General features: G+C 51.4%; 7 protein-coding genes across 7 annotated transcripts; 4 read left to right on the top strand and 3 right to left on the bottom strand.

Annotated features, from left to right (window-relative positions):
• Positions 1 to 831: 831 nt before the first annotated feature.
• CGCA056_v011061 (putative dioxygenase) lies at positions 832 to 2,025 on the top strand (the record flags this gene model as incomplete). The annotated part of the gene is made up of 5 exons (XM_037326308.1): positions 832 to 882; positions 941 to 983; positions 1,044 to 1,225; positions 1,274 to 1,816; positions 1,870 to 2,025. 5 exons carry the CDS (start codon positions 832 to 834, stop codon positions 2,023 to 2,025), a joined length of 975 nt encoding a protein of 324 aa, XP_037175309.1.
• A 406-nt stretch (positions 2,026 to 2,431) lies between these two features.
• On the bottom strand, positions 2,432 to 3,976 carry HXT9 (Hexose transporter HXT9; the record flags this gene model as incomplete). The annotated part of the gene is made up of 1 exon (XM_037326307.1): positions 2,432 to 3,976. The coding sequence occupies one exon, from the start codon at positions 3,974 to 3,976 to the stop codon at positions 2,432 to 2,434; it is 1,545 nt and encodes a 514-aa protein (XP_037175310.1).
• A 773-nt stretch (positions 3,977 to 4,749) lies between these two features.
• Positions 4,750 to 6,930, bottom strand: CGCA056_v011059 (uncharacterized protein; the record flags this gene model as incomplete). Its single annotated transcript, XM_037326306.1, has 3 exons — positions 4,750 to 5,420; positions 5,472 to 6,678; positions 6,844 to 6,930. 3 exons carry the CDS (start codon positions 6,928 to 6,930, stop codon positions 4,750 to 4,752), a joined length of 1,965 nt encoding a protein of 654 aa, XP_037176000.1.
• Positions 6,931 to 7,826: 896 nt separating this feature from the next.
• Positions 7,827 to 11,666, top strand: bglA-0 (Beta-glucanase; the record flags this gene model as incomplete). The annotated part of the gene is made up of 5 exons (XM_037326305.1): positions 7,827 to 8,294; positions 10,148 to 10,332; positions 10,391 to 10,678; positions 10,732 to 10,957; positions 11,532 to 11,666. 5 exons carry the CDS (start codon positions 7,827 to 7,829, stop codon positions 11,664 to 11,666), a joined length of 1,302 nt encoding a protein of 433 aa, XP_037175999.1.
• A 129-nt stretch (positions 11,667 to 11,795) lies between these two features.
• On the top strand, positions 11,796 to 17,116 carry RTase-2 (putative RNA-directed DNA polymerase from transposon BS; the record flags this gene model as incomplete). Its single annotated transcript, XM_037326304.1, has 5 exons — positions 11,796 to 12,165; positions 13,551 to 14,182; positions 14,237 to 14,665; positions 14,768 to 15,479; positions 15,978 to 17,116. The coding sequence occupies 5 exons, from the start codon at positions 11,796 to 11,798 to the stop codon at positions 17,114 to 17,116; spliced, it is 3,282 nt and encodes a 1,093-aa protein (XP_037175992.1).
• Positions 17,117 to 19,165: 2,049 nt separating this feature from the next.
• CGCA056_v011056 (uncharacterized protein) lies at positions 19,166 to 19,871 on the top strand (the record flags this gene model as incomplete). Its single annotated transcript, XM_037326303.1, has 2 exons — positions 19,166 to 19,711; positions 19,797 to 19,871. The coding sequence occupies 2 exons, from the start codon at positions 19,166 to 19,168 to the stop codon at positions 19,869 to 19,871; spliced, it is 621 nt and encodes a 206-aa protein (XP_037175991.1).
• Positions 19,872 to 20,432: 561 nt separating this feature from the next.
• AGP3 (General amino acid permease AGP3) lies at positions 20,433 to 22,229 on the bottom strand (the record flags this gene model as incomplete). Its single annotated transcript, XM_037326302.1, has 4 exons — positions 20,433 to 21,031; positions 21,092 to 21,507; positions 21,558 to 21,670; positions 21,723 to 22,229. 4 exons carry the CDS (start codon positions 22,227 to 22,229, stop codon positions 20,433 to 20,435), a joined length of 1,635 nt encoding a protein of 544 aa, XP_037175994.1.
• Between the last annotated feature and the right edge of the window lie 3,459 nt (positions 22,230 to 25,688).

The following is a 25,688-nucleotide window of genomic DNA, read 5'->3' as shown; positions in this document are numbered from 1 at the left end:
GCCATTTTGGCTCACCTGTTGCTCAACTACGATGTGAGGCTAAGTGACGAAAAGAGACCAGAGGCTGGTTACTGGGGAATTGCCGTGGTTATGGATAGAAATGCCAAGATCTTGGTACGAAAGAGGCAGACAGCTTAGGCGAAAGTTTCACGCCGTTTTTGAAAAATATCTTACTGCAATTGATGCGCACTATGGAACCAAGATGATTTTCGAATAATCTTTCCCCTTGATGTCATGACACTCATGTGCTTGTTAACAGTAACAACCAATGTGGCAAAGTTTGGCTTGAACTCGGTTTTACTGCAGACCTACTTCTGAGTGACTCTTCCAGCTTGATGGCATCATTGATTGCCTCCAAACTTCACGGCTGTTCCTGAGCTGTCGGGGGATCGGGGCATATCCGAACACTGGGTCATGGCAGCTTGGATTCTCCGGAATATCGGACGACACTCTGCATGGTTACCCCTCGGAACATAAGTTGCTCATCGGCAAGCACTCAACCGCAAGCCTTCGTCTGATGGCGGTCGGTCTATTAGTTTAAGGTTCCAAGTATCTGCAATGACCTTCTGCGTAGATCCTTCGGAACTTTTGTGATTGGATGAGGAAATATGACGGAAAAGTGAAGGGTAGTCACTGAGTTATCGCATGAATGCGTTTAACGATGCTTTTCGCTCAAGTACACGGATCTCAAGCCCGAAGGTCTTGTTCAAGACTTCATATCTCGATTCTCTGTGGCATACTCCTATCACAAGCAGAAAGAAATCAGAACGAAACCAGAAACAAGTCAGAAGCCGCCAGTCTCATCTGCCAATCCTGCTAGTCAACTGAAATATGGGCTTCGTCTTAGAACCATTCCGGCATGATGTCAGCAAGAAGACGAAGGTCAGACTCCGTTGGCAATGCATTTCATTTCAAAAACACAACTAACACTCGGTGACAGTTTGGCGCCAAAGTGATCGGGCTCGACATCAATAACATATCAGGTATGATTCTGCGTGTGACAAAGTCAGGATCTTTCGCTAACATTGAGATGACCGCTGCAGATGATGATCTTCTAGAGCTCAAAAGGGCTGTTCTAGATCACAAATTGATCATAATTAAGGGACAAGAAAATCTCCAGCCAATCAAACAGTGGGAACTAGTCACTCGCTTGGACCCTAACGCAGTGCCGCAAAACCCAGAATTATTCATGAAGGACTTTCACCCAGATGGTGGAGGTATTCTGGTAAGTACAGAGCTCGCACTAGAGGAGCACTTATTCATAACGACCCAGAAAGCGAGAGGAGTGACCGGCGTCCCCAGCGCTGAGAACGTCCACGTGATCGGCAAGGGGTTCCTCGGTGAAGACCACTATGGGCTGAAGAACCTCAATATTACCAAGTCCTATTCATATGAAAATCACCATCCTACTCTCCCAAAGGAAGAGCTTGAGAACGGTCATACAAGGTTTCAAGGATGGCACTTCGATGCACCGCTTTACAGTCGAGATCCGCCGATCTACACAGCCTTTCGTGTGATCAAACTGCCCAAGGGGCCTGATGTTAACATCACATGGGATAACGGATCAGGCTTAAGCATGAGATCAGCCCCGGGCCTAACGCCATTTTTTTGTTGCTCGCAGTTGTACGAGGAGCTTCTTACCGAAGAAGAAAGGGAAGTTGTCGACAATAGCTGGGTCGAGTACGCGGCGTTGCCCTACGAGTGGAACCGAAACTGCAAGATGTTTCCGACGGGACTTGGCATTGTCAGCCAAGGCAAGGAGCTGTCTGACAATGAACTCGATTCCATTGGGGTGGACAATTCCAAGATCAAGAGGGTAAGTCACATAAGGACTATTCACTAGACAAGCCGGCACTCACATGGTAACAGTACCCAATGGTTTGGGTGAACCCTGAGACCGGTCGGAAGTCTTTTCAAGTCCAGGCCAACGCCGCCAAAAAGCTCTACTTACGTCGGAGTGCAGACGAAGAGCCGAAGGTCATTACCGAACTTTCTGAGGTTCGTCGCTTCTTGATCGACATCTAGTCACGAATCTTGAAGCCAGAGTATATTCTAGTTCCCCCTGAAGAGGAGGGGGATCTACTCTCATGGGACAACTGGAGCACAATGCACACACGCGTAGACTACCCAGCAGACTATGGACCAAAGGCATGCCATCAAGCTGGAACAAATGCCAGTGTGAGCCCCAAGGGTCCAACATCAATTCCCCACTCTGCCACAAGACAATTTGCAGACGCGACTCGGGTCGGTGGTGTGCTGGGAAAGGCTAACGGTAGTCAGCATGGAGTTCTGGCGGCTGTTCATTAGCACAAGAACTAAATTGAAGTCACGCATTGAGGACAACACACGGAATTTGATTTGATAAAGGTCGATAATTATCTTTGTGACATCGGCTGTTCCGTTCTCAAATGGCTGGCGTGAGTAACTTTACTTATGCCATCGACTTCTGCACCATCTCATGTGTCTCAACCTGCTCAACTATCCCATCGCTCTTTGCCTCTGCATTTTGGAAAATGTAGGAGTCCCACATTCTCACAGGAACCTTCTCCAAGAACAACCGGTCAATGTCTGCATTTGTCCGGCCGGTCGTCTCTCCTACACAGAACCACACGTATGCCAGAGTAAAGAGAGTCGTCCCAGCGTACACAAAGCCAAGCATCGGACCCAAATTAGCAGTGTAGTAAAGATATGGACTGACGAAGACCATCATCCAGACTGTGAAGAAGAACACCCCAATGGCACATGCGGTGATCTTGTTCCGGTTCCGGCCAACAGCCATCTCAGAGGCGATGGTGTACGACAAGGTTCCGATGGAGAAGTTGAAGCAGACAATGTTGATGTATGCAAATACGACAATCGCGGTCCCGACACCCTGAGAGAAAGGGCCGCCAGGGTTGGTCGTGCCGAGTCCGCCGACGGCAATCAGAGAGACAAACATGCCCACCGTGCAAACGAGGAGGTTCGTTCGGCGGCGAATCTTGTTGCCCAATAGCACTGAAGCTCCTACAGCGAAGATCTGAATGACGTTGGTGATGGTGTTGATTGTGAAAGGCTGAGCAACCCCTATCGACTGCGCAAAGACCACCCCATATGTGTACCAGAACTGTATGCCGTTGATCTGCTGCGCAAACATCGCCCCGCATGAAGATATCAACTTTCTTCGTTCGATCGGATCGTTGAGGAGAGACATCCAAGTTGAATCTGCTGTCGACTCGAACTCCAGTCGGACTTGTTCATTGATCAGCTGGAGATCGTTTGTGGCATCGTAGTGAGGTACGCCTCGGTTGATCTTGCGAAGAGCCTTTTCTGCCTTGTCGTGATGACCCTTGTAACTGTACCAGACCGGTGTCTCAGGGATGAACGGGAGGCAAATCAGCATTATTGTTGGGAGGACAACGAGCAACCCCATGGGTATGTGATAGGACGCGGCGTTATTGATGTTCGATGTCCCCTGAGTGATGCAGGCCACGGCGAGCTGAGCCCATGACTGCATAAACTGGAACATCATAAGAGCCGGGCCGCGTATCTGTGATGGCGCAACTTCGCTGATGTAGATGAGGCATGTTGCGGTAAACTGGCCGATGCCCAGACCGATCAGAACGCGTCCCAGACAAAACACGCCGTAATTACCGAAGGAACAGACTTGAACGATGGCACCGGCAACGATACAGGCAGATGCTGATGCAAAGACAGCCTTTCGTCCCCATCTGTCGTTGATAGGAGCCGTGATCAGGGCGCCACAGAACTCTCCAACGTAGATTAGAGAGGCCGTGACGGAGAGAAACGTTGTTCCAAGTTCGTAGGTGCCATCAGGTTTTTGGTGTCCGTAGTCTCGGATGAAGGGAGCCATGCCCTGAATGCCTGTATAGTAGATGGTATCATATCCATACGCAAAAGCTCCCATTAGAGAAACGAGACAGTAGAATAGAGGCCATTTGTGCTGTTTCCAGCTAATATTGACGTTGAGAATCGCCATGAGATAGTCAGTGCAAAAACGGGATGAAGATTGAAAGGGGGAGAATTGTGCAACCGAATCTTTCGTGACTTGGCGCTGAAGAAGGCTGGGTATTTATATGGCTAAAAAGGACGAGACGATATGCCGTCCCCCTGATGCGACTGGTTAACATCGTGACTCCGCCCGGAGGGTCTCGCGGAGACCCCATGGGGAGCGCAAGATACTGACAGAGCGGAGTCAAAGCTTAATTCGAAAAGGAATGTGGTAGCCAATAGAAATTACACCTTTCCATGCTGCTGGGAATTATGCTGACTGCCGGGTGTCTGGTGTGAAAGCGGGCGCCTGGATTTCCTTTTCTGGTAGTCCGCCTCCGACAAGGAGGTCTGAGACCAGAGTCGGAGTTGGGCAGCTACCTCAGGCTATATCTATTAGAAGCGGCATGTGGGTGCTTTAGACACCATCTTCATTTTGCCTAGTGGGAAAGTGTTTGGAGCAGCCGATCATGGATATGCAAGGGGTTGGGTCTATCTCCGACAGGCGCCGCCTTGCGAGATCGGAAGCAATCTGCCCAGCAGTTGGTATCATAGTTTCTCTTCGAGATTGGACTAAGGGTGGGCACTGTTTCTCTCCTACAGCTATCTCTGAAATCTCCTTGGGGCTCAAAACCTTTTGCTTCCCAGAGTCTTCTTTCACCTAACCTTTTTTCTTTGATTGAACGCTGAAAGATACGGCACCTCCGCCGAGAAATCGACTGTATGACTGGAGTATCTCCTAGTTGAACTCGAGTGGTCAACCTACGGCATGGGTGCCATATTACCGAGCTCAGGAGGTGCGTCACCTCCCAAGATGGCGTCGATGGCATTGAGGTCGAAGCTAGGATCGAAGTATTCGAACACGTCGAGGCCAGCAGGGCATTCGTAGAAAGATGGGTCGAAAGTCGCTATCAGGTCCCCTTGCTGCTCTGGAAATGTGCTAACTATGGCGTTGTTTCCAGCTTCGGGCCCTTGTTGATCAGGCGCGCCCTCCTGGCGAGGAGTATTCGCTGCATTCGTTCCATTTGCTCCTTGTTCATCCTGCTTGTTGGCCGCATTCGAGCAGACTTGATCCATCTCCTGGAGAACTTGTTCAGCGAGATCAACCATTACCAACGCCGATCGAAACATGCCACCAAGATCTCTGAGTATTCGACAAATTGCCTGGAGCTGCCGTCGAGATCTGACGGTCAGCATCGGAACTTTACAGGATCGAAGTTCTCGATAAGCGACTCTCAACGATAATGATACGGCGTATGGCACAAATGTCATGTAAGATAGAGAGGCGCCGAAATCTTCCACAATGGTGGTTACTTTGATGGCGGACAGGGATTGGCGCGTATATGCTAAGGATGCGTGCTCAGATGGTGACGGCCCAACCGGTACTCTGCATGAGAGAATGGCGATGGCATGGTACAAAAGTTCAAGGGATCCTGGAATGGTCAGCTGAAAGCGTCCCGTGATCTCGCCATTGATCAACTTACCCAGCAGTCGAGAATCGACGCGAAGCGCATGGGCCCTTTCAACCAGACACTCAAAACTGGGGAGATCTTCCATGACAAGACAACTCGAAGTCTTCTGAGCCGGACGATATAGATCGATTATTCGACCCAACAGTGCCACGATGTCAAGAAACAGGCGGAAGCAGCTATCTTGCTCTCGAATGCACGCCTGTACATCCCTGCCAAGGTCGCGTTCGTGTATCATCACAGGGCGGCCATGAAAGGCAGCGGTGAGTATGTCCGTAGCCCAGACACAGCAGAACAGGCGAGTGAGGTAGGCTGGGTCATCATTCCTTGCCGGTGGGTTTTGAAGATGAAGCCCGACTGTTTGCGCGTTGCTGACAGCCTGCGCGGCCAACTCTGCTGAAAGATGCCGATCCTCGGAGAAATGGGTGTACAGTGAGAGAATCACGAGGATTGCCGTTGTCTGGACTCTGTCTTTTACCAATCCTAGACCGATGGCTTTGCGAATGGCGGAGGATAATCGCTGGGCGAATTCTGGGTAGGTCAGAATGATTGTCGAGTCTTCTCCGAGACTCAGGAATGGCTTGGCGCTGGGACTGGACCCTGCAGCCAGACAGATGGCCTGTTTACAGAGGATTTGCGATGTGGTTGAGACCGGCTTCTTGAGAATGTCTAGGTTGAGGACGGGGAATATCCTGTGGACATCACGGAGGTAGATCTTCTCTAGCTTCTCGTAGTAGGCCCTCCTCGGAAGAACAGCGAGGAATTGGTGCTCGGCGTGATCAGCTGAGACAGCGGATGCCACTTCTGTGCTGATCTCGCTGCCCCTCACATTTCGGCGGGAATACCAGACGCCTACGGAATTTGACTCTGCATATCCGCGGCTTGTTCCCGGGCTGTCGGCGAGAAAGGCACCTTCAGGGTTCAAGTCACCGACGAACCGGGCATCATCATGCTGGCCGTGGTCGTCATCAACCGTCTGGTGACGCGACGGAGGTTCTTGGGCGTCGACAGATCGACGCGGTCGATCTCGCGGGTCCGTGGTTGTTGGACTGGGCGGCGGCCGGGCCTGAGCCGGCGTTGGCCTCGGGGCGGCTAGGACAGCGGCCGAGATAGCATCCGAGGACCTCCGTGCTGGCCTCGGGCGTGCCGTGCCACGCGCCGACTCCGAATCGGGAGTCTTGGGCGGAGACGCGACGGCGTTGTCTAGATGCTCACATCGTTTCTAACCCTCAGTCAGCTTACTCTTTCTGAACATCCCGACGGCGGTCATCAGAGAAAGATGCGCTCCGATTGGCCGATTGACATCGGGTCCAGCAAGAGGGCCATCCCGTGATGTTTGCGGCGCGAGCATTAGCGAGGGCCATTGAGTGGGCCTCGTCGGACTGACCTTTCGCTTCCGACACGTCTCGCACGCATGCTGCGCTTGTTTGCGCTTCTGCGGACGGCCATCCGTCGTGTTGATGAACTTGAACATGGCAGTTTGTGGACACTGGATGAGGTCCTCCCAACATTGACTTCGTGTTTACGGACATGGATTCGGATGATGTTTGTGGGGTTGCGGGGTTCTGCAGGTCGGCGGAGACACATGTCCTCAGTGCGGCTCGCGACGCATTTCGGAGAAGCCAAAATAGGTAATGCCGATATCCCATTGCGGATCTCCGACGAGAAAAGACATGCGGAAGCCAGCGCGATAATAACAACAACCCCTTGCCTTTCCATAGTATGACGGATGACATTTGATGACATTTGAGCACGATCCCCTGTTTAAACAAGAAGATCTGGACTAGAAACTTCCACTAGTTGAAACATATTGAGCTCCAAGCCTCGGAACTGCGGTGCTGACTATGAAGTTGGTTTTTTTCATTCAAAGTGACGCCCAGGTACCCTTGCGACGAGTTCATGTAACCACTCAAGCTATGTAAACGACGTATCAAACAACTTATTCGGCAAACCAGCCATTTATCGCATGTTTCATGGCTGGATATCTATTTATTTAGTGGGTTTAGAGGTCGAAATTGTTGGTCCTCACAGTTGCGCTTGCATTTTTGATGGTTTCGCTTGGGCAATTCACGCACTATGCACCTCAACCATCAATGCTTTGGCGAGGCGGTTGCCCTTATGCAAAGACATAATGCACTCGATTGAAATGTGGTGTGAAATCAGACTTGGCTAGTCAAAGAGTGATTTACCACCATCCTCTACATCACGGTGTTCCGCGCCGATTCACTAGATGGTGACTTCGATGTCCCGAAAGTATAAAACCCTCTTGACACGAGTTCTTGTCCTCAAATTCGAAATCAAATACACTGCGAAATCAAGTTTCAGTCTCTCTCCAGATAAAGTTGATAAATCAGCTTTTTCACCAGCGACATGGACACGTTACCACTGGAGATCATCGCCACAATCTCCGAGCACCTCGAGCCCTCCGACTTCACGGCTTTCGAGAGCGTGAACAGGGCTTTGCGCCACTCAACTGAGCAGATTCTAGCCGACGCCACTGTTCATACTGATGAAGATGGATACAAGTCGCTCAACGCTCGGTACGACCGCTCGTGCCGTCGTGCCTGCTTGGAATTTTTGGTTGTCTACATCAGACTCCCGAAGGTTCTGAATGATCACGATAATGAGACTGAATTCGAGTATAAGGCGTCCAAAAACAACGAAGCCTTCACCGATAAGATGTTATCTCTCATGAGACTTTTGCATTCATGGGAGCACGAGCTTGAAAGCAGCATACATTTAGTCGTCCACGTCACGGCACCGGGTATCCCCGCTGATTTTGATGGGAGGGCATGGGACTGTAATGGAGTTCCCAACTGGATGCGCGACCCGAGAGAGGTCAAGTCTTTTCCCACACGCGGTCAATATCTCAAGTTCTCCGGGGAGACCAACCGACAGATTCCATCACTAGGATGCATCAAAAGTTTCAGCTACCAAGGGTATCTTCTCGACCCCGAAACGCTTAGATCGCTGCTCCGCTCAATGCGAGGGTTTTCGAAGTTGAGACTTTGTATGGATTCTCGTGCTGAGCAAACGGAAGATTCAAAAAATGAAGTATAGAGATGCGTTGGCGAGGGCCTTAAACGCAACCCCGTTCTCGTCAGTCGATCAATTCGCCCTATTCTGCCACCTTAGAAAGTCTTCCACTACGGTGATTGAGAAAGGCTGCATGGCGTCCCCAAGAAATGCCGATCCTCTTAGTCTTGCCCTTCGTCGAGTCTCTCAACTACGTTCAATGGAACTTTTCAACTTAAGTCTGGGAGATCAAGCCCTGGGTATCGAATTCTTCTCTGCCAAGCGGGTCATGGGCACGGAAACAGAGATTTGGCCACGTCTAAAGTGGTATACGATCAGATTTGGAAGCATGACTATTGACAGACAGCATTACTATAACGATACGCCATGCCCGCATGAAGGATTTATGGACGGTATGTACTGCCCACAGTTAAGCCTTTCAACCCTGTTGACTACCAGAACAGAAAACCCGACCGGGCCCCTTTGTCTTCTCTCCACTAATTCTCATCTTCTGACGCCGCTACTCACTTCCGTCTTTCTCGCAATGCGTTCCATGCCGGCTCTCGAGTCTTTCGACCTGAACATAGGGACACGAATCGATGTCTAATTCAGAGGCATGATCTGCTGGTCCCATGACGTACCGATGTTTGGAGGAAATCTCAAAGGGGAGCGAGGATTCTTCTTGACTCCAGAATGTTTCCAGGGTTTGAACCCTCCAACAAACCCTAATCTTAAAAACCACGCTATATCCGTTGGACCAGCAGTCATAGATGCCATGACTGAAGGTCTTCGCGCAGCCTGATATGAGGATCCATAAGACGGCGAATGGTCCCAATCGATGTTGACGACGTCGTCAGCTGTGACGTGGAGGATTGCCCAGGAATTTTGTAAATAGAGCCAGAAGTAAACATAGTCATCAGTGCAAATTCCTCAGCCCCTAACACCATTGCGATGTGCTAGCGACTCTCCCTTGCCTCCTGCTCCGTTCACAAACACTGTCGGAAGATAGATGCCGTGAGGATAAAGATGTCGCCAACCCGCTCATCGCTACCGGGGTTTCCTAGTGTCCCAATAATGAGCACCGCCTCCAGTCACGGCCGGTCGACGAATTTTCCCGGAAGCTCACCCGTGCAGGACTCAAAGGCTTTGGGGAAAGATTGTCGGCCAAGCTGTCGAAGATGTCTCAGAGCGACAACTAGTCTCGGTTAGCGGCTCGGGCTTCCCAGCTGAATGGGTGCGATCATGTTGGCGAGAACGCGAACAGCCCAATTCCGGAAAAGTCCAGACCGCGCCACGCGACAGCTCGGTGTAGCTAGCTCTTCCTAACGTAGAGCTCCGGGTCTAGACAGGCCCGCGGACACCTTGCCACCCAATCTGAGCAAGTTCCGCCCCATGATCATGGGAATGGCTGCTGTTGGAGTAGCTCCGTGATGCGGTTGATAAGTCGAGGTCAGCCCCGGGCTGAGGACCCAGAGATTTCGTGATAGTCACAGCACACACCATTGTTGACGCTCGCCATTCTCTCGCCATTCTCTCGCCCAAAGACCTGTGTTTTTGTCACTCCTTCGGACGTTTCAGAGCAGCCGGCTTGTGATCTGACAGGAGGTGCCTGCCTAAGACTGTTGGTTCTCCCCGCTGCCACGAAATATGGATCTACAAGGCTAACAGCGAACTAGCTTCCCAAGACCGATAGAGCCATGCGCACCTTTGATCTCACGGCAGCCATCCTTCTGGCACTACCTGTTGCTCAAGCACAGGTCCCAGATATTGTAGGCTTTTCAAAGGCTTGGTTTGATGATTTCACCGGATCTCGCGGTGCACTGCCTAGTAGTGGAAACTGGATCTTTGATACCGGCACCAGGTGAGATGCCATTGAACCCTTCAAATGCCATAAACATGTTATCTAACAATGATCTTAGCTACCCTGGAGGCCCAACAAACTGGGGAACCGGGGAGGTCCAAACCTACACCAATAGTCCCAGTAATGTCGCCACCAACGGCCAGGGAAACCTGGTGATTACCGCGATCAAAGATGCAAAAGGCGCATGGACTTCCGCCCGAATTGAGACCAAGCAGACTTTCATGGCTCCGGCAGGCAAGAAGATGCGTGTTCAAGCTAGCCTGAAGCTTCCCAACCTCGGTGGCGGAGGCGTCGGCTACTGGCCAGCTTTCTGGACTTTAGGCGCCGCTTACCGTGGCAACTACTGGTGAGCCTAAGTTTATTTGCAGCTCATGATCTGGAAGCTCACGATGTATCCAGGAATTGGCCATCAGTCGGCGAGATCGATATCATGGAGAACGTGAACAACGTCAATCGAGTTTGGGCTGTTCTGCACTGCGGCACCAACCCAGGCGGACCATGCAACGAGCCTAGCGGACTCGGCAACAGCAAGAATTGTCCCGCGACTTCCTCTTGCTCTGGAGTATTTCGCACGTACGCCGTTGAGGTCGATAGAACCAAGTCTCCAGAGGCTATCCGGTGGTATGTGAACGACCAATTGCTTCATAGTGTCGCCCAAACACAGCTTCCAGCGGCTGTCTGGGCAAACACCACCCAAAAGGCTCACTTTGTCTTGTTGAACATGGCAATGGGTGGGAGTTTCCCAGATGCCATTTATGGATCAAAGACACCAATTGCGACTACGGTTTCGGGAGGGACGTTGGAGGCACAATATGTGGCAGTGTATTACTCAAAATAATTCCTTACATTTACCATCAAGATACCATTTAGTGTTTAATAATCAAAGATGTGAAATTATCTGCTGCTGAGAACGAGCGCTGGCCAGAGTTGCTTATGAAGCTGGCCGTGGGTCAATATGACCGAATGTAGCATTTGTGAAGACATGCGCTCCTCTTTTGACTAAGCTATCATTGGTGGCTGAGCAATCAGGTATTCGATTGGGCACGGGATGTGAACGGAGATATTCCGATTCATTTTCAATACCACTTCACGGTGTCAAATCTCAACCCCGCAACTCAAACCGCCGATAAGGGAGTTAACTGGACATCAATCACTCAAAGCTGACCCTTAGATCTCGTTATGAACACCTATTATCACAGTCCATCATGGCAGCGGCTTGTCAGAAGTGCAAGAAGGATATCCCGGACGAAGCAGCAGAGTGCGACCGCTGCGACGTCAAGTATTGCTCCAAGAGCTGCCAGAATCTTCACTGGAAGAATCACAAGAAGTCATGAGCTCGGACTCGCCCCGCCAATCCATCTGAGCCACCTAGGTACACTACCTACGGTCGGGCGCCACCCTCGTCATCGACAGCTTGGAACCCGTCCAGGCCGACCCCAAGCCGCGGTCTGGAGGCGCCTATCATGAATGCTTTCACGAATCTGGAGAAGCGTACCTTCCTGCACAACCGCCCCGAGAAGGACGTCTACAAGATCCTCATCGACTGCTATCGCCTTCGCATGGAAGATGACGCCAAGATCGTCGGTATCATGGAGCCAGACTCCATCTACGCCTCTCGGTCCAGCGATGGAAAGGCTGGATTTCGACGCTTCATGGAAACGGCAAGGAGATCGGTCAATGGCAAGCTCTTGCCACCTTGGTGGAATGATGAGAAGCAACAACAGTGCGAGGTCATGGCTGCTGATGTGAGTGGGTGGTCGAGCCTGAAGACCAAGCTTAGCAAGGCAGACGTCATCCAGCACTATGGCGACGACCATTTCCCGATGCAGCTGCGTATGCTTGGGGAGTTCGTTTGGGGATCGGCGCCTGGCGGACAGGGTGGTACTCAGATGAAACGCATGTTGGCATCGCGGGAGACAAGTACTGCCGGTCCAGGTTTTGTGGATGTATTGCATATTGACAGTACTACTGGAACCGGGTACAGCTCGGCCTTCAATTGATATGAGAGTTGATTAGGCAAGACTGCTAAACCGAGAAAGCAAAGCATGCGTGGCCGTCTTTACAAGTAGGAGGGGCGGCGAAATTCGGACTCTGCAACCTCCTCGTGGTGCCGCCTGGGAACCTATCTTTTCTAAAGGTAGAGCCAGTGCAGAGACGTTACGGCGCGCAAGTGCAAGTGGTGGCGGGCGCTGCGCACGAAGTTTTTCTGGTGCGGCGGAAGGGCGGGATCGGACCAGAAGTGAGGGATTTTGGCGTCGCACAAAAATTTTCACACGCGCCACCAACCACCAAAACACCAGCAAAATCGACAGATATCGAGAGACCGAAAACCGAAATGCGAACGCGAAGCTGCCCAATTTCGAGGGAACTAGGTAAAAACCACCCGACACTGCTTCTCGGGGCAGAGACAGGGCACCCTCACGCCTCCCAGATCTGGGAAATACCTCCAGACAGACAGACACTGAGGCGGGTTAGTCATGGGATAGATGGAGGCTACGCCGGCTGGGTAGCCCTCAGGACAGCCTAGGGCAAGACATGGTCGGCCTGCCGAAAACCAGCTGTGAGGCTGGAAGCACGGTCGGAGACGGCGGCGGGTAACGGGAAGCTGGCCCGGGGGGTTATACCCTCGGACAACCAGTGGGCCGTAGCAAACACATTCGAGCAGCAGGCTACAGAAAGGAAACAACCCCGACTCGCACTCAGGCTGCTGGAGGAAGGAGGGTGTTGAAGAATTGCCCCTAGGGGGACCGGTCGGATATAGTATCGCCTTAGGGCCCGGCCTCTGGGCCCGGCCCTCACTCGGATCGTACCTGGGGTATCACGGCATAACGGGAGGAACGCTTGGGTCACCGCTCGCGCCGGGATGGCGCCGCGCGCTTTGGAAGCTGGTAGGGTGTCGCTATTGTGGACTGGACGTAGGGGAGGACCTGAGAAGGGGTGTGTTTGGCTCGAGAGGACGGACGCGCATGTCGGTAGGCTTAGAGAGGGATATGCCCTTGCGGCCTGCTTAAGGTGCAAACTTCTATTTGGGTGGCTAAGGACTGGGCGGTGGCGAGCCGGTGGTCTGGACGCCCGCTAAAGGGGCTGGCTACCCCTTTGACTATTAGGACCCCTAGGTACTGAGAGGGCTCCAGTAGACTCTCTCTCCCTGTTTTGGGGAAAAGGTTAGGGATTGCGGACTGTAGGAAATAGAAGAGGCTTTAACTCCTATGTACCAGTTGACTTCTGGAACAGCAGAGACACAAGGCCTAGGGTTATGACCTACACACGTAAAGGTCTAAGGCTGCAGATACAGCAACAAAGACCTACCCAATCAAGAGATATCTTATGGGTGAAAGCTGGCGACCTCACTATTATGAATATATATAGGCCGCCAGATGAGCCTATAAACCAAGCAACCAGCCTCCTTTTAGATTATCAACCGCCAGAGAGAGCCCTTATCGCTGGGGACCTTAATGCCCGCCACTCCTCTTGGGAACCTGGGACCCCTAGCCGGAACCAGGGCGACGATATTGCAGAGTGGGCTGAAGTCTATGATCTGTCGTTTATTGGAGAAGTTGGGGCCCCTACCCATACTCATGGGCATACCCTCGACCTGACCTTCTCAAATATCCCCTTTGCTGAAGCTTATATTAGCCCACACCTACACCTAGGGGCTGACCACCAAGCTATTACAACAATTATCCCTATAGGCAAGGCCCAGGAACAGGGACGCCAGACTAGCCACCTCTCAGTCCCAGAGTCAGCCCTACCCCAATTTATCGACCTAGTAAAGGCTGGGGCTGCAGCCCTGCCTACCCCAGGGGAACACCCAAGCCCAGCGGAGCTGGACACTCTAGCTGCCCAACTGGTTAGTCTCTTCCACACAGCCGTTCAAGCTGTAGGTAAGAGACAGACTAACCAGGGCAGGGGAGCCCCCTGGTGGACAGAAGACTGCTCAGAAGCCCACCAAGCTGCTATTAAGGCTAGGCGCCAACAGGCCCAAGAACCAGGGCTAGTTATACCTCCCCCTGTCCTAGAGGAGCAGAAAGTCTTCCTGACAACCGTCAGAAGGGCAAAACGCGCCTACTGGATAGCTAAGATTAAAGAGGTTAAGACAGACCAAGACCTATATAAAATCTTAGGCTGGCGGAAGTCTAGCTTAGCAGTTAAAGCCCCACCTCTCATAGTAGAAGGACGGACGATCAGCAATAGCCTCGATAAGGCTCAGGCCCTTCGAAAGGCCTTATTAGAGCGATTTAGTGCTGCAGACGACTTACCTGGGAACCCCTTTGCTATTCCAGTAGTCGCAAGGCGTCTTATACCCTGGCAGGATATAGTTAGTATGGAGGAAGTACGCCAGGCTACTCTAACAGAGACTACAACCCCTGGGACTGATAGGATTACTACAAAGCTACTATAATGCACCTGGGGTTTAGTAGCTAGGCCTATACAGCAGCTCTTCCAGGCCTGCGTACAGGTAGGCTACTTCCCTAGACCCTTCCGCAAAGCAGAGGTTGTTATGATCCAGAAGCCGGGGAAAACAGACTTCTCTAAGACTGGGTCTTGGCGCCTGATATCCCTGTTATCCTGCTTAGGCAAAGGCTTAGAGCGGCTGATAGCAAAAAGGATAGCCTACCTTACTATCCTAGAAGGGGCTGCCAGCCCACAGCAGGCTGGAGCCCTACCAGGGAGGGCTGCAGTTGACCTCACAACCTGTCTAACCCATGAGATTGAGAGGGCTCTAGATACAGGGCTTACTGCGACGCTAGCAACAATGGACGTCAAGGGGGCGTTTGATTCCGTCTTACGAAACCGACTTATTGTCAGGCTACGACAGCAGGGCTGGCCTAGCAGCCTGATCAGACTGGTCTACACCTTCACCTCCAGCCGAACAGCCTGCGTCAGGCTAGAGGATACTACTACTGAGGACTTCCCTCTTTCCTGTGGACTACCGCAAGGCTCTCCGCTGTCACCTATCCTCTTCCTGCTCTATATAGCTGATATCCTAGCTGACGATCAGAAGCTACGGTTTGGCTATGCAGACGATATAGGCTTAGTAGCTACTAGCCCCTCACTAGAAGAGAATGCTACAGCCCTAGGCCAGGAGATCACTAGTATCCTCAGCTGGGGAACGGAAAATAAAGTCGCCTTTGACCCAGCTAAGTGTGAGGCAATCCACTTCAGCAGAAAACATAAACAGACAACAGACCTACCAGATATCTAAGCGAGAGGCCTAACTATTAAGGCCTCAACTAAGCCTATAAGATAGCTAGGGGTCTGGTTTGATAGGAGACTCACCTTCCAACACCATGTAGCAATAAAGGTAGCAGCAGCAAAGAAGGTAGCCTATTTCCTACGGCACCTAACAAACACTAAAGGGGGGCTCCCAGCAGTTGCAGTTCGAAAAGCAGTTCTTGCTTGCGCCCTCCCAATAGCCCTATATGGAGCGGAGACCTGGTATGCAGGCCTGACCAGACCAGCCCTGAACAGCAGCACCAATACTAGCAGTAGCACTACTCTACAGATAGCTACAGTTGGCACAGGACAGAAGGGCCTAGCCTGTAGAGTTGGAAAAGTTATCACAGCAGCAGCAAGGGCTATCCTACCTGTCTGGAGGACCACACCAACCAGTGCCCTCATCTGAGATGCTGGCCTACCTACAGCAGAGGTAGCCCTTGAGGCAGCGCGACTACGCTTTGCTACACGCCTACAGAAGGTTGACCAACAACATCCCTTAGTCCCAAGGCTTCTGCAGCCAGGGCGGCAGCAGACCAGGCTCCAAAGAACAGCTGGCCTCTTACCCAAGTGTCCAAGGCCAGCACTCCTACAGCCGCAATACCTCCCAGGGTCCTATAACCCTATAGCCACAAAGACGAAGGAAATAGCAGCGAGGATCTTCCAGGCCTGGCTTAAGACTGTACCAGAGAAGCATACTATTATCTACTCAGACGGCTCTAAAGCCCCTAATGGCGCCACAGGGTTTGGCTTTGTTATATACCGTAAGAACAAGCGTATAGCCCAGGGCTGCGGCCGCCTCGGCTTAGCAGAAGTGTTTGATGGGGAGGCTGAGGGGGCGAGGGCAGGGCTCCGACGAGCCCTCCTTACCTCCCAGGGCCAGCCTATACACATCTGTATCGATAATACCAGCGTTATCCAGGGGATCCGAGGCAGGGTCCCAGACTCCTCACAAGCTGCCTTCCTTGAGATCCAAGAGGCAGCTAGGATGTATGACATACGAACCCATTGGTCCCCAGGGCACCAAGGCATCAAAGGGAACGAGGAAGCAGACAGCCTAGCCAAGGAGGGCACAACCCTGCCAGCCCCTAGGGGCCAACTAGCCACCCTGTCAGGGATCAAACGGCTAGCTAGAGAACGCATATGCCGCCAGTATAGAAAATGGTGGAAGCAAGAGGCAACACCCTGCTACACCCAACTAGGGCTTAAGGCTTCCCTCGCCTGCCCTCCTGAACTAGCCCTACCACGGGCTATACTCCATCATCTCCTAGCAGCCCGGTCAGGCCATGGAGACTTCGAACAATACCATCAACGCTTTAACCATACAGAAGCACTGCTTACCTGCTCCTGTGGGGAGGCAAAGGAGGTAGACCACCTAGTCTACTGCCGAAAGACCTTAGTGAGGAGGCTTCAGTGGCCCACCCTCCACCCTTCTAGTCCACAGGAGCCTATAGGACCAATAGGATCTCTTGATCGGTACTACAAGGGGCTAACCACTGATCATGAAGGCTTCTGGGCCTTTCTCTGCGTGACAGACTTCTTCCAGAAGATCTGCCCGCGGTACTAGGGCCTAGGCCTGAACCTAGGCCTTAGTAACGAACCCCCTCCTCGTAGAGGAACTGACGAGTATAATGGAACTAGGGAACCAGCGGGAACTAGGGACGGATAGAACACGTAGCAGCCTATAGGCAAGATTTGGAGGACGTTTGGAAGAGGCGTGTACTGTAGAGTATATAGCTTGAGCCTGCGGCCCTCCACGCCATATACCCCTCGGGAGGTCGGCCGCAAGGGCGGCTGCGCCTTTGCCGCCACGGCGTTAAATAGAACAACAACAACAACAACAAATTTACAAGTAGGAGGGGGTTCTAGCCCCCAAATTTAAACATTGCACGCGGAGTTCATTAAATTTCTCTCTCACCTTGACCTGCAGCTTTTCTGTGAATCAAATACCTAGTAGACGTACTTTGAGGCACCAGCATACCCGATGAGTACCCGCCCAACAGGGATGAAGGGCAACGAAGACGCCGACACTGCCGCCAAACAAGCCGCCATACGGCGAAGGGACGGCCAAACGGACACCAGATCGGACATATCAAAAGCTATACTCACTCCTAGACGTACACGTATAGAAATACAAACACGGCGTGGCAGGTCCAGTGGGCAAGAGAGAAACGAGGCAAAACCACCATTTGCCACACACCAACACCAACTAAGAAGGTGCTGTACCTCCATGAGCGGCTGGGCAAACGACAGAGCTCGGTTCTTATGCATATTTGAACAAAACCATTGGACTCAAGGACGTTTACCGAAGAGTGTCAGACGTTAACTGCTTAATCCGAGAGAGGCACGAAAGCCGTCGGATTCATGCAACAGGCCGAGATCCTTGGGCACTTCAGAATCGCGCCGCAACCTAGACAAAGCTGACCATTAGTGGGAGACTGTGGGTACACAGAACCACGGTATGCTGCACCAGGTCTCGACAGAACCTATTACAAGACTTACGTCAGAAGAAAACCAGCCAAATGTAGAAAGAGGTTAAGATGCAAAACGGGGAATTGAATGCAGCTGGTCAATGGTTTGGATTGGCGAAGTGGGGCGGGCCGGACCGAGCGGGATGATAGAATCAATCAATCAATCAGCTCAATCAATTCTAACTGCCAAGTATCTTTGTGGGGCGGTCTCTGTTGCTTATGCTTGCAGTATGGGTAGTAACAAACCGTCCATTGAATAGACTAAAACCTCCTGCATAGTAAGCTGCTTTGAGTCCCATAGGCTGAGGCGTTTAACTTATTGTCTGCTTACTCCTCGGACTGTAACAACTCGAATGGGTTAAACTGACCTACACAGTAAGCTGAATGAAGGTGGAACTTTTCATTTGCTGTCTTCTTACAGGTCTCAGGCGCAGAAATTGCGGGGTTGAGTTCTAGGCTGACAATCCATCGTCTGCAATGTTATCTTGTATACGTCTGGGCAAACCGCTGGTCTATGTCGAGAAAGAGATGCAACGAGGAAATTCTCGGCGTAAGCGCTATGGGCTCCCAAAACGGCAATCATTCTCAGCTTGCACACCAATGCTTCAAGTATTGATGCCAAGAGGCCGATAAATGAGAAGCATGTGGGGGAGAAAAGGACCTCACCAGCTCGTCTTATTAGTCAGGCACTGGTCAGACTGCACGCAAAAATTGCCACTAATTGGGATCAATGATTGTGATCTTGATATAAACAGAAACTGTATTTCAAGATGAGAATAGCTCAGAAAAAGGAGCGGGCTGTGATGAAACTTTGGCTCGGGCGGTGGCGATACCCTCACTTGTCCATAGATGCGTGTGATACCTCAAGCGATGTCCAACCAGCTGACGCCCTACATACAAGGTGGTAAGACGGCACGGGAGGGGCCTCGCATAATATTGAATGATGCTGAGTTGAGGTATCGAGATCTCTTTCTCTTGCTCAGAATGAGAGAGGTTGTAGGATGGACAACATGTTCAAGAAACGGTATAAAGCCAGGTGATTTCTCCCCCGAGACGGTTCTGTTTAGCTTCCTCCATCACCATCAGCTCCTCTTCTTTCAAACTAAGCAGCATCACACCAAAACCCACCACTGCACATATCCAATATGTACTTTTCCGTCTCTTCGGTCCTCCTTGGCCTCGCGGCCACCGCATCTGCCATCGACATCAGGGCTCACATCGGCAGCAGCTGCGCCGGGGCCTATGTGGCCTGTGTGAACATCAACCCCAACGTGTGCTGCTCGTTCAGCAGCTCAGGCTCCAGCGGCAGGTCGAGCATCTCTGTGGTTGCCGTGCGTGAAACCTCTTTCTCTCAGCCCACAAAAGTCTCAGAACTAATGGATGGCGAGCAGATCCCGAGCAACTGGCGCATTCGCGCTGAGGCTTATACCGGCGGCGGTTGCTCTTTCACCGGGGGTCAGTATGACTCCAACGGTGGCACCACCATCTGCCTGCCGTACACGACCCGGGGTGACCGTACCGGGGGAAAGTACTGGTTCCTCAATCGCAAGCGCGCCGACGATCTGTCATGCCCCGCCGAGCAGCCCGGTGCCGGGAAATGCGAGGCCGTTGTCAAGCCTGATGTGCTCGGTCTCGCGGACGGTACCGCTTACAACATCGCCGACCTGGCGGATGAGAAAGTTCAGGAGTTGGTGAGTTTCCACTGGAGCTCTGGAAAAAAGATGACAATGTGTGTGGCACTTGAAATAGATGCTGACTTGCTTGCCCCGGTTACAGGAGAAGATTGCCGAAACCGGCGCCGGTGCCGACGCCGTGCCCGCCGATTTCCAGACACTCCAGATTGAGGCTTAAGACTGTGCACAAGCCCCCTGGTAATAGGAGGCCTCGGGACAGGAAACTTGGACCAGGCAAGGATGGGCTGGGAGAACAGAAACGGCGTTCTGCCCTTCGTACTTGTGATAACATTATTAGTCACACGTTGTATAGTTAGCAACTATATGGCCAACTGTAGCAAATCAAGAAGACTTAACTTTGGTGGAAACCAGCGTTTGTTGGCTAGTTGTGATGCTCTAAAAGATGGCACGCTGACTTTGTAGCCAGCTTTACGCTGATGGACTCTTGGCACAAGGGCTACAAAGTTAGCGGGCCTTTGGTGTCGATTTGGGAGGGTCCATACCCTTCACCGACGTCATCTTACTCGGTAAAGATATTGAGCTCAGGCAACCTAGACCCCTAAAGATAAAGCCCCTCGAGCTGGTAGACCTGGTACAAGGTAGCTTGGAATTGCTATCTGATGGTGGACTATGTCCTTGGCACCCTCGAAACCAATTCGACAGTAAAATTATGAACGATGACATTCCAAATCAAAGGAATCATCCATTATTCTATCAAGAATAACATAGGGTATCACATCTAAAAGCTCTTGAGCACTTTCTTCCACCACGGAAGTCTGTCCAAGTCATATTCTCCCGTCTCAATCTCGTGCGACTCGTCCAGATCCCGACGGCGGCCGGAGAGAAGATCAATCTCATCGACTCTCCAGAAATGAGTCTTGAACCAGAACTTGTAGCCAAAGTAGATGAGAGGGAATAACGGCAGCAAGATGTAGGCATCCACGAAGGAGCCAGCATCAAAAGGCGACAGGGTCGTCCATCCTTGAACAAAGGCGAGGAAGACGTTGGCTGCCAGCCCAAAATAGGCGTTCCAGGGGTACAGCATTGAAATAAACGGTAGAGAGCTTTCGGCGTGGCCCTGAGCTTTCCATGCCTGGCGGAAGCGGATGTGAATGAACGAGATCGAACCCCAGACCAGGAAGGTTGACACGCCGCTGAGGTTGACGATGTACGAGTAGGCCTGGCTAGCACCAGTGCTGATGTTCATCATCGATAGAGCTCCGCAGAGGTTCGTAAAGACGATTGCCGGGATTGGAACTCCACGGCTATCTGTCTTACCAAGAATCTTCGGGGCCTTGCGATCTTGGCCCATGTACAGAAGCGTCCGAGAGCCAATGTCTGGAGCGCAATGTCAGCAGTTCGCTCTGATAGCCGTCTAGATGATGGAAGAAATCTTACAAATGCTGCTATTACAGGCAGACAGGCAGGTGACGAAGATGAACGCGTTGATGAGATGGACTCCGCCCTCCCAGCCCGCGTTCTGAATGGCAACCGTCATTGGACTCTTGACAGCACGGGAGCCACCGTTGACCAATTCATCGGCGTTGGCGGGGCAGGTGAGGCCGAAGAAAAATGCAGAGCCCATGTAGATGAAGATGATGCGCCAGAAGACCTGGCGAATAGCTAGAGGCACTGCAACTCGAGGGTTCTTTGTCTCAGTAGCTGCAACTGCTACCGACTCACAACCAGCATAGAAGGTTGAGCAGAAGACGAACACCTTAGCCACACCTCTAAACCCATCCGTGAAAGCGCCGGGGTCCCGCCAATAGCGGAAGCCAATTGCATCTTGTCCTGGAATTCCACCAGAAACATATCTGGACAATGATCAGTATTGGCAGCTCCTTCTATCGAGCTCAATACTTACACAATAGAGAAGATGAAGTAAGCCACGAGGCCAATCAACTTCAACAGAGCCAGCCAGAACTCGGCCTCGCCGAATGCCTCGACTCCAAGAAGCTGAAAACCAAGGAAGAGAGTCTGATTCTTGTAAGTTGGCTGGATCATAGCCCAAATCGATCATTCGACATACCCAGAATATGAGGAAGTATCCCCAAAGCGGCAATTTGTCGCTCCAGAACACAAAGATGCTCGACAGAACGTTGTACTCGTTCGCCAACACGCACATCCAGATGATGTAGTAGTTCCACCCCAGCGCAACTCCAAACGCCTTGTCGACAAAGCGATCGGCTAATCCGGTGAAAGCACCGCCGCTCGGGTACAGTGTTGTGAGCTCGCCGAGACTCTGCATTATACTGAAGGCGATGATACCAATCACCGCAAATCCGATAAGCAGGGATGCCGGTCCTCCGTTGGAAAGCGCGCCGCCCGCACCAATTAGCAATCCCGGCCCGATGATACCAGCCAAGGCCATCATGCTGAGATGTCTCGCCTTCAGCCCGCGCTTCACACCGCTCTCCGGGTCGATGGAGGCAAAGTCGGCCGAGGTGGAGTCTTCGGTGGTGTACGCCGCGCGAACGCCCGTGTCCTCGATGACGGGGACGTCATCGTCCTTGTCGTAAGCTCTGTATCGCGACATTGTGCCTCGGTGAGAAGAGTCGAAGGATCCGTACATGCGTGCAAGATAAGACCTTATCTTAGGGTCGCAGTCGCTCTCCCCGCATGTGCCACCGCCGTGAGTTTGTCGGAAGTCACTATGGAAGCTCGAAAAGTTCACCAAAAGGACGATGGAGGGTCGAAGATGGTTTTGTAAGATGACCCGATACCACGGGCCGGGGCCCTTGTACTTGCATTACCGCGAGATAAGAGCCGTGCAGTAGCACTCATGTCTCCGTTCTGACAATTTCACTGGCGAACTGCGCTGTTTTTTTGCCTCAAAGTGTGGGTGAAGGCAGTTTTTCGTTGATGGCGGATTTGCGCCGGGCGATCGCGTCATCACTGAAAGACGCCCTGATGACGGTTCCAATTGGCCATTCTTGGGGCTCCGTGGTTCGTGACCCGCTCCCTTGCCGGCTTAGTGCGGGGGAGCCCCCGTTCCCTCCCACGAACCGTCGCCATGTTGGGGAATTTCATCATGTTTTGGTTCATTTGCGAGTAAGTTGAACATGCAATGATGTTTATTTGCCAGATGGCATGTTTTCTTTGACAATGCACGTGCTTACAATTGACTCGGCGCATCTCGTGCTATACCGGACGTTGTTGGATCATCTTGCCAATCTTCAAGTCTCCTTCAACGTGAAAGCGTCTAAATAAACTTTCTTAAGCTAGATATGATGCTTTCATAATCATTTACTGAAGCTGGGGAGGTCCCAATAAGCATGAAAAAGGATGGTGGGCGTCCCTGAGTTGACGGTTATCACTTATGTGAGGCTGCTTCGCATAAGGAACCTCTCAACGTCATTTATTTTCATTTTATTGGCTGTGTCTTCATCTAGTAAGAATGGAGGACGCCACGTTGAACTGAACACTTGTTAGAAATCAGCATTACGCAAAACCAGCCATCCATCGCGTTCTCCAGATTGCTAAGACGATTGCCTCAGCTGTCTCAGCTCAGAAAATCGTCCATCAGATGTATCTGTGAAATGTCTTAAGCTTTCGCCGATACTAGTTCCAGATAGCCTATGGGATGAAGAGAGGACTAGAGATGAACAGCCCTTGCTTACATGGGAGACCACCTATTTTCCCTGTGCTAGGGCGACTACTTTTCCTGCAGCTATATCCTAATCACCCTACCGTCGTCCTCGTCCTCTTCCTTATCGTTGCGATCGCTATTATCGTCTTTAACGGAAATAACTAAGTACACAGGATAGCCGCGCAGACACAGTAAAGTTAAGTGCTCTCTTGCATGGCTTGAAAAAGCTTAACGACACTACAGAAAAGCGGGTTCTATCACTTCTGGTCAGGAAGTATGTCCAACCCGGCCAACGAGCAGCATCGGGCCCAGAACATCTTATGTTTATCAGCATTTGCAGACGTCCAGCGATAGTGGGCTATCTCTGCTAAACTGGCAGCAATAATAAATGAGAAGAGATGAAACATTTGAATTGAACAAAAGGGTTCTCCCAGAGCTACGAACACTTGCTACCATAGTGCATAGTAGCGTAATTAGTCTGTCCGGACTGGTGGCTGAATGCGATGAAACGGGGAGTGGATATGTATAACAATTCTTCAATTGATGTTATGTGTAGGAAACATAGAGATAACGGAGTAACCTTGTCGGCTATTGCGGTCATTCTGAGCTTCAGGTTAGTCCTTCAGCATGCTCAGATCCCATTTCATGTCGTCGCGTAACGTATGTTGATAGACTATGAGCTGGCGCTCTTTGACTCGGTGCTAGTCGCTGTGAGTTCCAGTGGCAGGCCATTGGCGACGGGATAACAACCTTGTCCATCAAGATTTTGCAAATGGCCCAACCCGAACTCAAGACTCAGGGGCTCTCGACTTCTTCGTCAACCTTGGATCAAGGTTAACAAAGATCCCAGGTTTCCACACTACTAGGTTGGATGCCGGATTCAACTGGAAATGGCCAAGGAATGCCACGGGACTTGTATCGTGTTGGCCTATTTTGCCACACCGCATCTCAGGCTGATTCGGTCCTTACGAAAACAGAGTGCAATACGCACCAACCACTGTCCCACATAGGTCTGACGTAGTCAAAGGGTACCGCAATTCAGCAACCTGGTGTTGTTCTACCATCCGGGTCAAATGACGCTGCAAGATTTGGAGCAACCTTGAAGGTCAAGAAACGAGCTCCTATATAAAAGGAAGTTGCAAAGCTCTGAGAAATAATGAAATTCTATCAGCAGTCACCGTCATCTACTGCCTTCACCACTGTTCTGGCTCAACAACCCACTCTGCTCGAAACCCCACAAAAAACGAACTGAGGTGCCTTGACCTCGATCATGTCAATTTCAATGTCTTCTGCCGAGGAAGTCTCCGCCCCAAGGCTCACGAGACAAAACAATGCAGAAATTGTCGTTAGAGCATCCCTCCCTTACCGGAAAGAGCGCTCACTTTGGCAAGCTGATCAAGTATACACCGGATATACGCTCGAGCACCAGCATAAACGTTTCGAAAATGCAAGAAATTGTCCGATATACCAAATACCGACAGAACTTCGATTAGAAGTAATCAGCTACCTTAAGCCTATTGATCTCTATCTTCTGAGGCAAAGCTGTTGGCTATTCCTGTCAACCTTCGCAGACGATTCGTTCTCTGCATTACACAGACCCATGTCAGGGAGACTCGGCTCGAGATTCGAATTTCTTGTAGACAGATGGCTTGTACTGTCAGGGTCACAATATTCGGCGAATCATTTGCGGTATCATCGGCAAATATCAAGCCAATCTGTAGATTCGGATACGGGCAAACCTATTGTCGAGCTTGACCCCCACAACCTCTCAAATTCCGACTTTCGCCAGATCAGGGACATAATTAGAAGACAATCTCTCTGCAAGACCTGCGTCATCTACCAAACTTCGAGCGAGCTGTTGTCGTCCATGTACTGCAATACGGTTGTATTTGCATCTGCTTGGAAGTCCTGCGTAGGGTGCAGAGGTGCGCATCCTGCGGCATTTTTCTCTAAAAAGCAGCTTGCCAAGAACAAACCAATATGCATTGGATGGGAGGGAAAGATCCGGTTATGCTCCCACCGACTTATTTCTCTGTTCGATGCATTCCCCTGGAAGAATCCTAACGCATTCTTACTTCCGTGCCTGGATTGTCAGCCACTATTTCACGAAGGACAAGGAGAGCTTTGCCCGACGCTGTCCAGCAATGCGGTGAATGACTTGTGTCTAAATTGGACTATGCAAGTCTGTCGGCTTACGAAGAGCCAGCTTGTAACCAAGACCATGATGCGCCAAGGTCTTCAAGAGTTGGAAAAGAGATTTGGAAACGAATATCTTTGCCCGCACTTAACGTTTAGGGATCACAAGCTCATGAAACCGTTCGACTTGGAACGCTGTGTTTGTTTCAGAGAACCAAGACCGGGGAGCACGGAATGTTACCGGCATAAATGCGGTGACATCGAGAAATG

Source organism: Colletotrichum aenigma (genome assembly GCF_013390185.1).
Source record: "Colletotrichum aenigma strain Cg56 chromosome Unknown KSG_Cg56_contig07, whole genome shotgun sequence".
Classification (NCBI taxonomy): domain Eukaryota; kingdom Fungi; phylum Ascomycota; class Sordariomycetes; order Glomerellales; family Glomerellaceae; genus Colletotrichum; species Colletotrichum aenigma.
Note: the sequence above shows the minus strand (reverse complement) of the source record. Positions and strands in the feature narration are given on the sequence as shown.